General features: G+C 37.7%; 1 protein-coding gene across 6 annotated transcripts in view; it reads right to left on the reverse strand.

The window, feature by feature from the left end:
• The window catches only part of NBEAL1 (neurobeachin like 1), a 77,188-nt gene that overhangs the window by 4,158 nt on the left and 54,604 nt on the right, over positions 1-18,426 (reverse strand). For 3 of the 6 annotated variants that reach the window (XM_064718140.1, XM_064718142.1, XM_064718139.1), the window contains 19 exons: positions 18,164-18,312; positions 17,199-17,332; positions 16,398-16,499; positions 15,145-15,240; positions 14,914-15,038; positions 13,568-13,708; positions 13,343-13,473; positions 12,241-12,350; positions 11,562-11,679; positions 10,819-10,916; positions 10,412-10,528; positions 9,829-9,918; positions 8,592-8,701; positions 7,844-8,016; positions 7,311-7,405; positions 5,397-5,513; positions 4,552-4,713; positions 3,353-3,501; positions 6-2,698 (listed from right to left, as the gene is read on the reverse strand). In XM_064718140.1, coding sequence (XP_064574210.1) covers positions 2,425-2,698; positions 3,353-3,501; positions 4,552-4,713; positions 5,397-5,513; positions 7,311-7,405; positions 7,844-8,016; positions 8,592-8,701; positions 9,829-9,918; positions 10,412-10,528; positions 10,819-10,916; positions 11,562-11,679; positions 12,241-12,350; positions 13,343-13,473; positions 13,568-13,708; positions 14,914-15,038; positions 15,145-15,240; positions 16,398-16,499; positions 17,199-17,332; positions 18,164-18,312 — 2,491 coding nt within the window. In that variant the 3' untranslated portion in view covers positions 6-2,424. Of the gene's footprint in view, positions 1-5; positions 2,699-3,352; positions 3,502-4,551; positions 4,714-5,396; positions 5,514-7,310; positions 7,406-7,843; positions 8,017-8,591; positions 8,702-9,828; positions 9,919-10,411; positions 10,529-10,818; positions 10,917-11,561; positions 11,680-12,240; positions 12,351-13,342; positions 13,474-13,567; positions 13,709-14,913; positions 15,039-15,144; positions 15,241-16,397; positions 16,500-17,198; positions 17,333-18,163; positions 18,313-18,426 lie in introns of those variants that run through there. The other 3 variants (XM_064718144.1, XM_064718141.1, XM_064718143.1) reach the window with 2 other exon arrangements.

Below are 18,426 nucleotides of genomic sequence, written 5' to 3' on the forward strand. Positions count from 1 at the left end.
TTGAAAGTAATTCAGAGAAACAAAAGGAGGGGGAAGGGATAAGGTGGATAAATTAAAAAAGAATTCAGACACTGAATCTGGTGAAATGCAGACACTACAATGTACTGCACAAACAAAATATACCAACAAAAATTCTTTGAAAATAAACTAAAAGTTACACTTAGGGATTGTTCTTGGGACTGACGAAAAAACAAGACACAAAACACTAACCACAGCCTTCTCTGAATTTGAACAGTTAAAGGGATATTACCCACTAATGTGTACTTATATGCTTAACCTACTTCAAACAGCTTAGAAAGAGTGTTTAGATTGCTATTTTGATAGGAAGAGAAAAGAAGAGGTGAATGCCAAGCAAAAATGAACTAAATGAGAAGAAAGGACATTTTATTTTAGAGATTTCAAACAGAAATTGCCAGAAGTGGGAAAAAAATAGCCAAGATGCAGGACAGTGATAGCAGAATAAAGGAAAAAGAGAAAGGTTATCTCCTGGTATCAAATTTATACAGTCTTCCAAAGATCCTGGGTGAAGTGCTCAGAGGAATGTTTAAAGCAGAAGTAATTCATAGAGAGTATTCCACAGGATAAGATGGATAACAAGCAACCAGAGGCCATATTAAATCCAGCATCTGGTAGGTCTACAATCTGACAACAGTTTGTAAGAAACTCTTCATTACCTAAGCACAAGGTTGATGATTGGCCCATAGTGATCAGCCTGGCAGCTGATTATGTCCTGAAAATCCTCACAGTTCAATAAATAAGATCCATGCCTTTACAAGTTTGAGAGCAGTTCCTCACAGTTATTACTACAAATGTTACCTGCTTCTGAGCTGTATCAGCAGAGCAGTGTTCTAGAAAAGGCACAGCACTGACCAGGATGAACACTAACAAGTGATAATTGCCCAGACTTCTGTAACATCCAAAACAGCTAAGTAATTGTTAAAAATACAAAAGCATTTCTTATACTCCATATTAGAAACTGTCAGTGCAGAAACACTAAGGGCCAATCTTGATAGCAAGCATCATTTCACTTTTTGCACATTAAAGCAAGTCTGTGCCAAGGATCCAATCCTCCGTCCTAAGGATCAATATCACCACTGAAAGCCAGAACTACAACACTGTCTTTGCATACAGATAAAGTTCCAGGAATTAACACATTCCTTCCAAAACAAGTAATTCAACAAATGAACACCACACACACACACACTATTCAAATATATTGATTGATGCCATTATAGAAAACTAGAAAATCTGGGACATAATGTTGTTCCTTATATGTTTGTGTTAAAAAAAAACTTATTTACACAGATATTAAGCTTGCATATCATCTGAACTGTAAACAGAAAATCCTGGGAAAAAAGTCACTGGAAAGCCTCTATAACCATAAAAGGAATCCAGTCTTTGAAACAACACTTTCTGCATAGTTAGAAAAATAGATGTGATTAAAAAATGAAAATAAGAAAACAAAAAGCCTTCAGTCTAATGATACACACAAATTTCAGCCTACAAAAGATCTTTTCTATGGAATAGGAAGCTTAGAAATGACAGTGGCTTTAAAACTGCTGTTACAACCATATGTTTAACCACATAATAATAATCTCTTTTTCAATTCTACAATAGAAAATTGAAAATCAGTGGAAATGTCCCCTCCACATCCAGTGCAAGCAAAATCAGACTACTATTGTGTGAATATTTTTCCAATATTAAACTAAGTATATCCTAGCAAGAAAATTTAAAAATACTGACAAATAAAGTTGCTCTGTTTTCACATTTAGAATATAAAATAGAATTAATACTCACTTTTCCAGCATGTACTTAAGATCATGCAAAAGTGATAATCACATTCTCAATAAATACATAGCAGCACAACAGAGATTGAGTTATAAAGATAATAAGCAGTTTTAAATTAACTCAAATACTTTGAAAGTCATTACAAGAAGTAATTAAAGCAAAAACTATGGTTTTGCACAAGAAAAATTGGTTATATCTGTTTGGGAGATGGATGCTCTGTAATTGATATTGCATATGCAGGACCAACAAGTTTCTATTCACCATATGGAGCACAAGCATACTGGGAACCCACAGAAGTGATTCCCTGTGCATTGCCATTAGAGACTCTCAACAGATAGAAGTAATACCTTTTTCCCCAATGTCAGTCAACGCATATTGAAAGATATCTGATAGAAACCATAAAAAAAAATAAAGGAAGTAGCTTGCTCTCTTTCATTTCCAAATTTCTTCTGGAAAATTATTTCATCAAGAAGAGGCTGACAACACTATCCCATTCAGAAAAGGTTAGCTATTATGACTTTGCTTATTCAGATGTGAATGATAAAGTCTGGAAGTTAGTCCAGCTGAGCTTCCCATCTGCGATCCCTATACACATCTGATTCTTAATCAGAACTTTCAGCAGAGCAGTCTCAAAAGTTATTTGTTTCCCACTGAAAACTGAAACTTGCTCTTAAATTTACCCTGCCAAAGAGGAGACCTCTTGCTCAACTGGAAAGCAGAAATAAGTGAACTTCCCACAGTTCGGTAGAAAAAGTTCTTGATGGTGGGTTTTACCTCTGCCGGCTTGCCAACACCAACGATAATCAACTTGCCGTCCTCCAGGCCAACAAGGATGTGGCTGTACTCTTTGGTGACAGAAATGCAATGGATTGGCAGTCTCATGGCTAAGGGAGAGATGCTCAGACTCAGGCTGGAAGGAACAAAAACCACAGAGAGAAAGTAAATCATGTATTTGCTTGCAGGTACTGCAAAGAATCACATGCAAGTGAAATTGCTGTCCACGAGATGCACTATAAAACACAGTTTCTCAAGGATAAATTTGCAGTTTCAATTATCTAACTGTATTCTAAGAATCTAATTTTATCTCAAAAGAGAGCTTCAATAACAAAAACAGATGTGGACAGTTTAAGTCAGTAAGCTAAGACATTTTCACTGGAAAACTGTGACATTAGTCCCACAGCTGCCTAAGTGACAAACATCCCTCCCATTCTGTGGAGCAATGGAGGGATGTTTGTTTTAAGTGGAGCTTAAAACTCGGTGTAGAACTATGTGAGGCTTGATCCTGCAATTGCTGAGCTCCTTGTGACTAATCACAGCAGTTTGCAAACTGACAGCTCTTCCTGTCAGTTCTAGGTGTTTAATTGGGATAAATGTCTGGCAAGAAAGAGATCTGTTACAGCCTCTCATTTATTTTTCTGCACATCTTAATTCCATCAAAACTTTTTTTTTTGGGAACACAAAAAAAGCAACAGCTACCACCTATAGCACCAAGCAAAGTTTATTACACAGCCATTTCTCTCTAAGGCTCCATATTTGTAACTCAGTACAAATGCTGGTACATTACCTGTAGAGATCCCGTATGGAAAGAAATCCCTGCAAGCTGCCCATGACGATATATTCGCCAGTTACACACAGATCAGACACTTCCTCCTTCAGAGTCTCAGAACCCAGATACTTCCCATTGACAGAATAGAGATGTAATGCATTCTTATCCTGAAGAGATCAAAACCAAGTATGTCACAGAGGACCGAGAGGATGAAGAGTGTTGTACTTGTATCTTTTGCTCATTAAAAGGCACTAATTTGGCAACAACCCGCAGGTGACAATGCTGACAACAGCCTCCCTGTTGAAAGAGCGGTGAGCCTCTACTCAATGTGTGTGGAGGTAAGGTCCTGTATCAAAGTTTTTGAAGCCACCTCTTGATGTAACATTGTAGTCCATTCAATCAATTCTAAATTTCCTGGAAACATCCATGGATTTAATAGACAGGTCCCTATTTTTTTTTGTTAAGAAAGAAGAAAGCAAGATTGCACTTATCTCAGCCTTGCTACCACCCTGCCTTACTCTCTTGCCCTCCTAAATCCAAAAGCAGAAGGAAACAAGCATATTTCCATAGAGCTAGATCCAGCAGCATTTTCTAGACAAGCCAGTGACTTCTTGCTGCATTACAGATGCAAATAACAAAACCATCTTAAGTTCTTCCAGCCTGGCATTATCTTGAATCTCTTCTCTCCCCATCTTCCTAATGTAGTTAGCATGCCTACATCAGAGATTTGTTTTCCAAGAAATCTCCCATGTTTAAAGAAATCACAACACCTTTACCATTATTAAAGCAACTACACTGCTCAACAGACTCAACCTTATAGCTGTATCTCCAATCCCAAACTAAGAAACTCCGTGGATATTGAGCATCTTGCACTGAGAACTTGCTGCTCTCCTTATAAACCTCTGTTTCTGAGCACAGTGGAACTTGTTCCCCCTAGTTTCCCAGTCCAAAGTGGCTCTCCCAGGAAGACACACTAATGTATGCTTGAGCATCTTGCAGGTGTTTGGAGATTTCCATGAAACTCACGGGAGCACAATATTCACTTACCTTTAACCAAATTTCACTTGAATTGGCCAGCAAAATTTAAAAAAAAAATATGGAAACTGACACTGCATGCTCAAAAAGCCTCATTACTACAGGAAATGAGATAAAGTTAGATACACTTATTATTAAAATCTTCAGTGACAGAAACAGAGGTTTTCCACAAACTTAAGTACCTTGAGAGTGGTCTTTCCTTCCACGCTGGTGTGGACAACTATATGGCCTTCCCAGGACACAGCCAGGTTGGGAACAGTCAGCAGGAGAGAGCTCTCACACGGGGGTCGCAGAGTCCTCACGTACTGACCCTTCCGAATGGTGCGCACGATGACGGTGCCATCCTGCAGCAAGCACATCGAGGGCAGTGGATACTCAGCAGGACAGTTATCACAACACTCCGAATTTACATACACAGGACACAGGGAACACTCTGAATACACTTCAATCCTTAGTGGGAGATAAGGACTCCTGAGCATTAGGAACTCTGCACAAAGAAGCCCTCTCCTCAAGACCAGGTACTATAGGCATATGAAAAAAACAAATGCAAGTCGGGCAAGAGCGAGGATAGGCAGCAAAATCAGCTACTTCACAGGTCACATTTATGAGTAGGCATTACGTGGAGTACAAAGCCAGAGTTCAGCAGCCTGCCTGTGCAGTACAGGGCAAAACATGAGCAAGTGGCAGAGAACCTTCAGGGTTAACACAGCAGGGAAGAAACAATCAGAACACTGTTGCTATGAGAAGCTTAAAATCTCCAAGAAAGTCCACACATATTAAAGCTCATCTGTGCAGAATAACACCACATAGTAGGTGAGGTCTATGCTCTGCACTGCAGTTTGAGAGAGCCTGATTTAAACGGACAGCAAAAGGGATGGCAAATATCTTCTTGATAAGGAAGGCTTAAGAAAAACATTGTGAAATAGTGACTTTTTTTCTATTATTCTTAATCAACTTCAAACACCTTATATGGTTTGAGTTTGGTTGAGAAGACGCAAAAAAAAAAGACAAGTAGGAAGGTGCTTACCCTGGATCCTGACACTGCCATGTCCAGTTCAGTGCTGATGCCAACACTCGAAACTTCATCTGTGTGCCCATAAAGGATCTGTAATGGCTTAGGTGCCAGGCCTACAGGCACTCCTCCCTGAGAGTAACAAAAAGTGCAATGACACATTCTCTTGCAGCTGAAGGACAAACAAAAAATGAACTTCTGGTATCTTCAGCACCAGTTGTGTGAGGTGTATATCTGACAGAGGTCAAAGCCAAAGGCATAACTCACCACTTCAGTATCAATGTATTACCCCCTGGCAGCACCTCACTTACTGAAATCCCAAGAATGAATGAACATGTAGTTACTGGAGTGGGTGTGAGAGACAAGGTTACTTGGCTGACTCCCTCCTCCCCCTGCAGGTGTCCAGGAGTGCAAGGACAACAGTGAACTGGCCTAACAAGAGTTGTTCATATACCCCATCCACACACTCGCTCTTCACCTGTGTACCTGGGCTTGTCCAGTTCTTAGAGTTTACCCTGGAATCAAGCACTATCTTCACAGTCAAGCTTAAAAAAAGCTGAAATTGACTTTTATTTTACTTAAAATAACAGCAACTCTTTCCATTTTCCAAGGAAAAGGACACAAATAGTACTTCTCAGTGACTACCAGTAGTAAAATACACAAAGGAAATCTTGGAATAATGCTCATTAAAAATAGCCATGTCCCCATGTAACTCCAGGTATCACAGCTTTTGTCCCAGTGAGGGCACTGTCAGCATATACAGACTAATTTTTAAACCTGTTCTAAGGAAAGAACTGCCCTTAGAGAGAAGATACTGTAAATAGTTCTACAGAGAACTATTTCTTTCAATTTCTGTGATAAAGATTTGTTTGCCAATCAGGCCCTGAAAGCCCGAAGCATGCAGGAATACAGAACAAGTATCAAAACACAGAAGGTGTCACTGCAGAGAAGACAAGTAGAATGGAAATGCCAGTATGCAGTCCACTGCTGCCACTTTGTAAAGACTAAGATATAAGTCTCACAAGAAACATTTACTATGCAAAAACAGCATTTATATATCTATTAATAAAAAATACATACAAAATCTTCAGAAAAAGCACTTCTAAATAAAGATCATTTCCAGAGTGTGAGTTAACTCACAATGACAAGATAAACTAAAAATCTCCAACATTTATCCCCACTTGAACCAAAAAGCTACTCATATGAGCACTAAGGTCTTACTTTTTTTGACCATGCACTGTTACTACAAGAATTATAAATACTCCCACCATAAAGACAGCTTCCACAAAAGCACATGCAATTATTCATCATTCTACTGCTTTAATGTGCTGACTTCAGTTCCATGATAAGCACAAGGTGACTTGATGAAATCTACTGTCCAAAACATGACAGCTTCCTCCAGCAAATAATCCTACTTGTATATCTTAAATGCAGCAATCAGAAATCAGCATTGAAATGCATAATGACGGAAAACATGATTGAGTGTAAGTACACATGTGGATCACACAACTACATTCACTGTGTGAAAGCATGAGACCAGTATTGAAGAATTCTCAAATGCCAGTGCAAACGCAGGAAATAGACAGTGTTGTCTTTGCTGTAGTTATAAATACCCACCAGAGAAAAGCAGTGCTAAAATGCAACCACTAGGAGAGAAGAACTGCCTAGAAATGTAAAATTCTTATTTGCCTGCCCTGAAAATAATCTATGAAATCTTTAAGAGAACCTCTAAAATAGTGCACTAAAATCAATTAGCTTAGTAATTTTACTCCCGTTGTCTTCTCTGAAGTACTATACATATCAGTTACTATATAGCTGAAGCGCATTATCTTCCCTACAAACCTGAAAAGAAATCAATAAAACATAGTAACAAAACAGAGGGAAAAACTACATCCAGGAACTGCTTCTGAGTATGCCTCAATAACCCACCTGGTGAACAATCTGCCATATCATACAGGTAGTATCTCTGGAGCCTGAAATTAAATGAATTCCACAGTGGTCTATTGCCAAGCAGGTCACAATATCTACATAAAGAAAAGAAGACAAAGTTGTCACATGGGTAATTAAGACTAATTTCCCTCAGACTGACAATGTGGATACAATTTGTTACACTGTATCCTGATTTGCAGTCAGCATGAAATACTCTACTGTGATAAGGGCTGGTGACATTATTAAACAATGACATCATCATACAGCCAAATGTACCCACTTTATACACATTCAGCTTTGCTACCTAAAAACAGCAGGCAAGCCTTATTTTGAAACTACATGAAAGCACCAGTCCAGTGACTGAAAAGTCATGCTCAAGTATTTATGTATAATCCCAATTCAAGCATTCCTCTGCTTTCATGCTGCCACACTTTACAGCTGCTACACTTGGGTGCCCAGGGGACGTGGCTATATTCTGGGACCACCAAATAACACACATAACCCTTTCCATTTCCCAACACAGAGTGACTGACCCATGTGCCTGATGTGCTGTCCCATCAGTTTGCCTTTGGTAAGGGATGTCACTCGGATGCTGTTGTCCCAGTGTCCGCCACTGAAGAGCAGCTTTGCGTCATGGGACACTGCAAACAGCTTGGAGGTGATCTCCAGCCCTGGGGCAAAGGGGCCACTCATGCTGCGCTGTGTTCTGCAGGCAAACGACAGCAGTTAGCAGCAACCTTGGTTCACATCCACCTACTTGGCACTTCCTCTGTCTTTAAACATCACTAATGAATTCCAACTAGAGAAGAAGCTACATCCATGGTAAAACTCGCACTGCCACCAGTGACTGGAAGCAAGATTTCATCTTATTTTTTTTTCAGCCTTTTACACAATTGGATAACTCATGTCCCTACTAAACATTATAACATTAAAGATAAAAAAGGAATTTTCTAAAACCAAAAAATCCAAATATGCCATATATGCCTATGTATTACTACAGCATAAGAATGTATGAAGACTATCTCAGATTACACAATGAGTTTTTGTGATTGATAATTAGAAAAAATTAGAAGTAGCTCTAAGAATGAAGCCTGAAATACCACTTACATAACTGTACTAGAATGCTATTATAGATTAGAGGTAATATTGCTGAATACCAGAAGATGCATTCTTTGGTGAAAACCCAGACAGTGAAAACAGTATTTTCACTGATTTTCAACAATTATTGTATTTCCTTATTTTAAATGCATTCATCTGTACCCCCCCTCAAAATTTGCTTACTTGGGATTTGTCACTGTTGTATCTTTGATGAATGTAAAATAGTTGGAAATATTTTTGTCATAAGGCAGCCAACCATGAGTTCCAATAACACAGTTCAGACTTGTGGTTACCTAAAAAAGTTTAATGAAAAAGTTGATGAAACCCAGAGGTTTGCTTTCTGCTTGCCTCAATGCTAATGGAGCTTGCATAAAAGTCCAGCAGAGGCTTCTTGAAAACCTACCACAAAGGAAAAAGCACATGCACCTCTCCCTGAACAAATAAATCAGTAAAAAAAATCCCACTAAGATGAGTTAATCCACATGTGGTACACAGAACCATATTAGAATAGTACATGCTCTACATAGGTCAGAGAAGTTGGGGTAGGAAGGATGGGAGGAGACAAACACTAAAAACCCCAGTCAACCAACCCCTCTCAAATATTCAATTACAAATCAGTCATTTAGTTTAAGCTGCTGTTTCTTCTCTTCTCTGAATACTAACTGTTAATAGTAAACATATTAACACAAGAAGTTTAACAAACATTGTACTACAGTTTCATTTCTGAGGAAGTAACAAAGGAATCTAAATATTCAAGGTTACTTTGATTAGATAGTTATGAAAAACACAAGGAGAATTTTAGATGTGCTCAAATAACCTATGAATGTAGCACTAACTTTGACATACAAAATAGGAATATTGGAATATTCTTTCCTGCAAAACAGGGGTATTAATGCATTGGGGCCAGTGTCTAGGCCATATATACAGATGCTGATACAAAACCACTGTTCTGCTTTCATTATTTGGTATCTGCCACAGTACAAGAATGTGTGTTAGTGCAAGAGCTAGTGTTAGAAACAGTGCAGGCCTTTGGAATGTGCATGCACCAGACATGGTATAGCTTAACATACGGGTTGGAAAGCAATGACAATGACACGATTAATAACTCAATGCTGTAATTTAAATCTGGGCTGCATTGCATTAGCAAATTGGTTGTTGCAGGGAAGTTGATCAAGTGTCAACTTACAATATGCCTCACTATAATTTACAGTCATATCTCATCAGCTCTTAAATGCCATTCAACAAATCAGCCTGGCTTCTCCTTGGAAGATAAATATTTAACTTAAATGACAGTTGCTTCAGGTTAAAGGAACACATTTGAAGAGGAACAGTTAAGAAATATTTCTCTACAAGCTGCATAAAAAAATACAGCCATTTGACTATCTGTAGTTTAAGAACAGTATTGACACATGCAACTCACCAAGATCTCTGGGCTTCCCTGAGAAATAAAGGAGCGTGACTGATTCCTGGGGACAACAGCTTTGACAATGGGCACACCGTCACTAATTCCCTAAGAGAAAGGACATGGGTTTGATCTGATTATATCCAAAAGCTAAAGGATAAATCTAGAACCTGTAAAGAGTAAGAGGCAAAGCTCTGGAATCAGTGTCAGACCTGTAGAGCACCCTAAGGCACTGGCCCACACCCATTCAGTTTGTGCAGGTAAGCTTCATCACCAACACTGCAAATGAAACCCTGACCCCAATCAGGGAATTTAACTACCAAGTTCAGTGATTCCTCCTCACACACCACCAGTGAGGCTTGCAGCTTTCTTGGTGTGGTGACTAGTTTAATACTCAACACCCACACAAGCAGCCAGCAGATTATGGGATTCAACATCTAGGAAGCCAACTTAAAAGACAGAGCTCATTCAATACACATTGCATTGTAAAATATTCTTTCTAAATAGGAAGCAAGTTTATTTTCATCCAGGTTGAGACCTTTTGTTCCAAGTACATCAAATTTCAGGTTAGACTTCAAACAATTTCAAGTAACACATCTACCTCTATGAAGAATGACTTCAGCTCAGTGAGGTGTTGGAAGAGATTCAGAGTAGAGGTATCACTTTTAGTTAGTCTTTGTACTACCTCTTCTGCTGACAGCCTTTGTGGATGGGGCTCCTAGGAGGCAATATTTGAAGGAGTAACAAATTAGACTAGTTTATCAATTTGTTCAATGCACATGAGATACTCAGACTCTTAATGGGAAAACAGTCTTAAAAACCTAATATCCCTTCTTGAAGTAAATTTATTTATTTTGAAAATGGATTCTTTAGTAATGTGACAAAGATTTAATGTTGCTAAAATTACAAACCAATTACCTTAAAAAACACTTTTTTTTCCAGAAGCCTCTGTAACTCAGTTGTATTTAACCACAAAGGTCCGTTTGAGAGGGAGCAAAAGAACAGTACCTTTAACAGCTGACAGGGAGTTTGCCCAAAATTGTTTATCATCCCTTCTAAAGCCTTCCTTTCTTTCTCATCTGTTAAAGCATCCAAATCCACAGCCCCTGGATCATAATCAGAATGATGAAGAATAGGAAAAAAACAAGAGAACACAATCCAAACAACTTATTAAGAATCAATATGGTCAACTTAATTTACTTGCAGCATTATGACCTTTACCCCCAGAAAAGCCCCAGACAATGCCTCCATTTAAAACACAATCTGAAAACTCCACTCTGCATGTGGAATTTTAAGTGTATCTGTCAGAGCAAGAATTGCAGGCCTTTATCTTATCAAATGAATTTAATTTACCTCATTGCAAGCAACAAGTATCACACAAAAATCACCCAAAATTTAGCTTTGAAATTAACAGATTAAATGTATCTCTAATATTAATTGCTTTCAATCAATGTGCCTGAACTCTAAACCACAAGAAACCTCCTCCCACATATGCATTTAAGCAAGTAAATACGTGGCAAGAAAACTCAGTAACTTTTAGGAAAAAAAGACAAAAAATCGTAACAGCTCTCCTTTTAAAAAACTATACTTTTTTTCTGATGACACATTACAAGGTTTGCTGCCATATTTCATCTATAAATCTGCTGCCTTACCATATGCTACTGAATGGTACACTCACAAATCAAGTGTGCACTGTCTAATAATGAAAACTCACAAGGCTGATGACAATGACAAGAGAACATGCTTTGTACCTTCATAAGTACAATAATAGAACACATTAAGCGCCTCCACTGCAGCTGGTCCCCTCTGCTTGTAGCCAAAAATCAAATCTATCCATTCATGAAGATGAGCAGAAACATACTCAGATTCCTAGAAGGAAAAAAAATGCTCTTGTAAGAATAAGAGAAAAACTGCTCCCTCTTGAAGTTTTTATTATTCTCTATGGAAAAGATTCAATTCCTAAATTAAGAGTATCCACAAATTAGGTATTTAGCAATATACAGGGCAGAGGGATAAGAATCTTGTGTGCTATGGGCAGTAACTGCCAGGTAAGAGGGAAAATCAATACAGTGACACAAAAGGTATGCACTTTTGAAATGCAACTGTGCAAGGGAAGGTAACCTGCCACCAGACAGAGTCATCTTTAAATAGCAAAGGAAGCCTACTCACCTACCTCTGCATTTTATCTCCTAGGACAGCAAATGCCCAAATCATTAGTGCCCAAAATGCTCAAGAGATTAAATGCTCTTTTCAGCATTTTATCAACGTGCACAGAGCTTTTAACTGGAAGTTCTAATGCCATTTGTAATGTCAAATGTAACCCCAACTGTAGTTTGAATGCCATCCCACTTGTTTTACATTTAAGCCATAGTAACAATCTGCAAGTGCACTTGCTTTATGATTATGTTACACAAACAAACAGCATCTTACCAGAGCCTTCCTGTGTTTGTAAATAAAGTCTTCTGGGGAGTGGGCCCACTTAGGCAGAACAACATCGTTTACCACCTCTTTGGACATTTGAAGCTGGCCTAAGTTAAAACCTGGTGAATAAGTCAGAAAAAAGTTTCAGAGTTGCTACAAAATATTTCAAGTACCTTGATTTCTCAATAAAGATTAAAAATCATTTTCTCAGTGCAACAGAAGGATATTGAAAAGTTATTAATGTAAATCCCTAATAACTCTACCACTCACATAGGAGGCTAAGTTCTGTTCTGCATGTTTATGATTTTAAATGATAATGGATAACAATCCAAAACATCTAATTGATTTTGAAGCTAAGTCCCAACCACAGAAGTAGTATTAATCTTTTACACATCTATCTGTAAACATACCTGCATTTGCTTTGCAGGATTAAGAGTCCAAAACCCTTCAATAAGGTAATTCATAAGAAGAGAGTTACTTAGAAGTTTAAATGGTTGTAAAATCAAGGCTCTCAAGAAGTCTGAAATTTCACCAGCTATCATTAAAACAACTCTACACACTTAAATTACTTGAAAGTGTGACTTGGGAGTTCTCATTTTTCCTAATTTAGAACTCCAGTAGATTGTAGCAGCAAAACATACAAATCCATTTTCAAATTGTGTAAAGACAGAGAATCAAATCACTAAACAATAAATGTGAATTTAAAAAGGAGTCTAATGTCAGAATGCAGGATACTGTCTTTTTAATCAGCATTATAATAATTATAATTAATATCTTTTAACTTTTTCTATGTATTTAATCAGTACTAACTATTACTAACTTTTTCAAACATCCCAGTGAGCATCTCTGACACTCTCCATTGGGTAAACAACACTATTTTTAGCCATCCTTAAGCCCATAGCCTGAATTTTAAACTATGTTCAGGCTGCTGCTTAACACAACTGGCATCTTCACTGAACAGTTTAAGCCAGCATCATGATTAATGTCTACAATCACAGAATAAGGTTTAAATAGTTAAATGTTCCTCAGCATTCACAAATGGCTGTAACAATTCTTTTCTGAAGAATACAGAAACAGTTTCTTGTGAGAATATTCTTAGCAATCAGCTTACCATTCTGATTCTCCAGGAACTCTGGAAAGTAGAAGAACTCTGGGATAAGTTCTTTGACATCATTGGGGTTGTCCATGAGTGCCTGCCAGGTAGCAGGAATAGAGTGGAACTGTCTGTCAGCACAGTCAAATCTGCAGATCATAAAATCCAGGTTAGACTTAGACAATTCCCTCAGTAAAATGCCAAGGAAGAAGCAGGAGGGGGCTGCCTATCTGCCCAGCATACCTGCCACTCTGAAGCTGGATATGGAGTGTTGTGAAAGGCTCCACCCGAATGAGGTAATGCATGACACCAGCAGCATTTGAGTAGTGTGTCCCATAGTGAAACTTGTCAATCATCCCAAGAGGATCCTCAAAATTCTCATATCTGACAAAAGAAATCTTTATAAATACAACTGAGCATTATGGTTGATTTACATGTGGATTATGCTTATTCAAGGCAAAGATTTGAAAGAAATTAACACAGCAGCCTATGAGAGGAAAAATACATTGAGTGCCATCAAACATGAAGATTCCAAATCTTACTTAGAAAGTCTCTAAGAAATAGGCTGCAGAAAGATAAAAGTGTGCACCAGATGAAGCCTTTGCATGCCTGTTATACTCTTCCCTAGGCATTTGCTATCAGCTGTCAGAAACCAGACAAAGGGCAGACAAGACTGATGACTTTATATAACAAACCAACACACCCCCCACAACTAAAATGAATATTTACTAGTGAATAGACTTGTGATGGCTTCCTGCAAGATTTAGGAAATGTGTTTGACTGTGCAGGATGCAGGAGAGAGATCTTTTTCACACTCATGCCCATTTCCTTTTCTACTGGCAAACTCACTCTACCGTGCCACCATCTGGCTGATACATTCCTCAGCCTCACAAGGCTGGTGAGAGAAATTCTAGTTGAACATACTTCTAGAGAACCCACCTCATTACAATCAGGATAGAACCTAGTAATCCAAAGGAAATTCTCCATGTTCCAAGTTTTCAGAAGATTTTGGAAGACACCTGGCTGCAGTCTGGTAAGACAGCACACTCACTCTCCAGACTAGCAAACAAGGGGAAAACCACTACACTGCTGTGTGGGTGTAAGTACCTGTCATTGGTACCTACAGAGGACTTGCTGAAAGTCACTTGAGACCTATTTTATTTTGAAGATAATAATCTATGCTTGAAAAAAAGAGGACACACAGATTTAGGCTCAATGCTACCTCTTAGGCAGCTCAACTCAGCAGTATGATTTCACATTCCCTATCTTGTAGCAGATATGGGACACATTATGTCTTTTCAAGCCATTAAATTGTTTCTACAATCTTTCAGTTTTTCATCTCCACAGCTGAGAAACAGCTGAAAATTTATAACAGTAAGTTTTGTCCTTTCACTGGCATACAACTGAGTGCTATATAATATAGTCTGAATGCAGCAGGAGCAACCAACCAATCACATTTGCAAGTGCATCTGTTATGTCATATAACCAGCTTCAAAAATTTCACTGTCACTATTTTATTTTTAAAATGTGCTATTAGCCTGGAGGTTCAGAAAAGGCAAAAAAATATAACCAAGTGTTCAAATACATACTTCTCTTTGACAGTCTTAGCATTCTTCTCATTAACCACACCTATAGGTTTGGACAGGTCCCTAAATACTGCAGGATTATTCAGGTCCAGTTCTTCTGAGGTGTAATCTCGTAAAATCCAGGGAAACTAAAGAAAAGTAAGTCAAATATCAGATAGAGATTAAAAATACATCTTTCAAACCAGAAGAAACACATATCTTTGGCAAAAACTTAAAAATTAACTTTTTAATTACCACAGGATATTGAGCAAGGTCATTGTAAGTTCGTCCAGCCATAGTGTTTAGCTGAATAAGGTAGTCAAAGTTGGATATTTCTCTATTCACCCATTTCTGAAAGACAAAGAAAGACTAAATGGAATTCACTATATCAAAGATATATTTATTGCAAATTACACATCTTTTCAGTATCCATATGCCAGAGGATAGCACTGGCAAGTGAAAAGCACAAGATCACAAAAATTGTATGCAAGTCCAGATTCAATTTCTCATAATGAAGTTTATTTTCCCTTTGATTCAGTGATTGTGCTATCTATATTTCATTGAAATCAGGTCCTGATTGGTGACAGTACTGTTTCAAATACAGAGCAGCAGACAATTTGCAACCTTGCTAAAAAGGAAAAGAAAAATAGGAAGTAAGAAAAACAAAAAGAAGGTAAGTACACAGATACTGATAAAAAGGAGAAGAGAGCTTTGAAATTGATCTGAGTGCTAAGATCAAGATTTATTTATACATTATTCTCCCACTGGTTAACAGTACAGGTTAACAATTTGTAAACCAAATTGTCTGTGCACCTTTGTTTGCTCCATTATTATGTTCTAAACCAAAGAACAGACAGAGCTGTGTTCAGAAGGGCTCAGTATTTGTCTGTAGAGTAATGGAGATGTGCCATGACAGATGATATTTTTTCTGTGTAAATATACAACTCAATAGTTTTTATTGTCAGGAAAACAAAGAACAATCAATGTATTTCCAATATCTTAAACTTATTTGTAAAGCCACCTCCCTCAGAGAAAACAATTTTGGCATAAAGAGATGGAAGATAGAAATACATTTACTATATTTAAAAAATTATCTGTGTTTTTGGTTATACGGACATTACAACATTTTCCTTTTTTACCAATATTACTAATTCCTACTTAATCTTCATGTGAGTTTTGTTGAAAGCTCCATCATGAAAAGATAGCAGGGAAAATTATTCATACATCCAGTGAAAGAAGTTTCAAAACAGCACTCAAGATCATAGACTAAAACCAGAAGCCAATCTGCCACGTCTTATGTTCATGTTAAAATGGCTGTCAATCACATCAGCAGAGCTGGCTATAATAATTTACCTGACTGTAAACACAAACCAAACCATCCTAAAATTATGCACGTGGAAGTTCAGGAGCCAGGCTGAGGGTAGAAATAGGCAGCTGCCATCTAAACACTGAGGGTGTCCTTCAAAAAGCAGAGGAACTCTTTAGACCATTGAGCTGAGGTCTCGTACCTGCATCAAACCCGATGCTTTGAAAAGCTCCTGGGGAGATCTGGTCCCAGAAATGTTTGGAGAGCGCAGCGACAGTATCCGACTGTACACTTTGTTCCGTACCTGTCAGAAACAGCACTGATAAAACAGTATTCTGGAGATTGAAGCTGACAATCAAGCAATTTGTCTCCTAATTACAATATGAAACAATTAGGACACAGTTACACTTTCAAGTACTTCCATCTCCTGCTGTTTAAAACGTTTGGACACGGATGGATGTGACATCCTTCACATCACAAGCAAACCACACAACATTTTCTAAGAGCTGACCTACTAGTACACTGACCTACCAGTATGTAACTCACCCTAAGTTCTGAAATTTATCATAGTTCCTCATAAAAAGGATCACTGATATTACCCACAGGGGGAAAATGTTCACTACTCTTTATCCACTGAATATCAATGATTTCTAACGTTGTAGTTAAAAATAAAGTCTCCTTTCATTTGTAATTAATTTGTTCAATCTTTAAGAAGATGGGCTTCAGGACATTTAGATTACTACTGATGTGATTTTAGTTAAAAAATCATTTTGTATAACACAGAGAGAGAAAGGAAAAAGGAGAATCTTGTTGTATCTTTTCACAATTAATCAGTTTCTAGGTGCCAGCCTGCAGTGTAGTTTTCCATGATGACTAAGTAAAGCAAACAGTTTGCTATTAGTGTTACGGGATTAAGAAAGGCACCAGACTCAAATTCAATCACTGATCTTAAACCTAACCTTGTGCTTCTTACATGAATCCATGACATTTAGGAAAGCCATACCTCCTTATTGAAGTTGAGGAAGTAGTTGGTTTGATCCGTAAGGAAGATCTCCAAAGCTGACCTCCTCAGGTTGTACCGACGCAAATGGATCTCTCGAATTTGAGAAAGGTGCCATTTGAAATCAAAACCTACCCCTAGGAGGAACACTCTGTTTACTGAGTTGGAATATACACAAAAAAAACCCTTTTCATGCAGACACAATGCAGAACCAGCTTCAATCACCTCAGAGTTATTCCTGGAAAAGGAAAGTCTTGTAGCTGATGTGATTAACCATTTTGCTAGGAAAATACTAACTTCAGATATTGTTGTGCTGAAAGAAATGAAGCAAGAAACACCTGATGGAATGTAGAATACATTTGCTTTCTGATTAAAGACGTATTATAAATGTATTCTGTTGACAAAAAGTATGAACCAACCCCTTTGCTTTCTTAAACAGGCTCAAACAAAGGCTGAATGTTTCGGTATACTGATTTGGAAAATTTTACTATTATTTGTCCAACATTTCACTTCAGTGTTTTCATAGCCAGCTGTGTATATTCTATTAAAGTTCCCTAAATTAATATGCATGATTAATGCTTATATACTACTGCTTTTTAATCAATGAATGAGTACAACATTATTTGTTGTAGAAAGAGAACAGAGAGGTGCCATTTACAAAGCAAATTAGAAGTAGTAACTTTTTTTTAGTCAGTAGGTTTTTTAGTAAGGTTTAGCAGGTTTTTTTTATTTTTAAGAAATATTAAGAATAGTTAATCAATTTACCAGCTCAGAAATTACAGTTCCAGATTCTTGATTCTGAAGGGATCAGTCAGCCACTAACCATCAAGTGCAATATTCATTTTAAGTACAGACCAACAACTTGTCTCTTTACAATTACTCTGACACTCGTTTTCAAAACAAACTCAGCCTACGAAAAGCAGTATGCTGAACTACACTGAAAACAGAGAGATATTGGTCATGCTTACCTTCCTCTTTCTCAATGCTGCCATCAAAGAAATAGATGTGCTGGGTAGTGACCTCCAGCCTGCCCGGTATCACGTCAATTACTGTAATGAGTTCACAGTCTTCAGACAATATTAGCTTTTCTTTCTGACTTTCCTCATCCTTCTCATCCCTGCAAAAACACCACTAAGTGTTACAGGGTTGGGTAGATTATACTGTTGCTTAGATCCTTGGTAAAAGCACAGTTCAGAAAAGAATCAAATTTAAATGGCATTAAAAGTGCAGC

The sequence above is a fragment of the Zonotrichia leucophrys genome, chromosome 7, assembly GCF_028769735.1.
Source record: "Zonotrichia leucophrys gambelii isolate GWCS_2022_RI chromosome 7, RI_Zleu_2.0, whole genome shotgun sequence".
NCBI classification, from domain to species: domain Eukaryota; kingdom Metazoa; phylum Chordata; class Aves; order Passeriformes; family Passerellidae; genus Zonotrichia; species Zonotrichia leucophrys.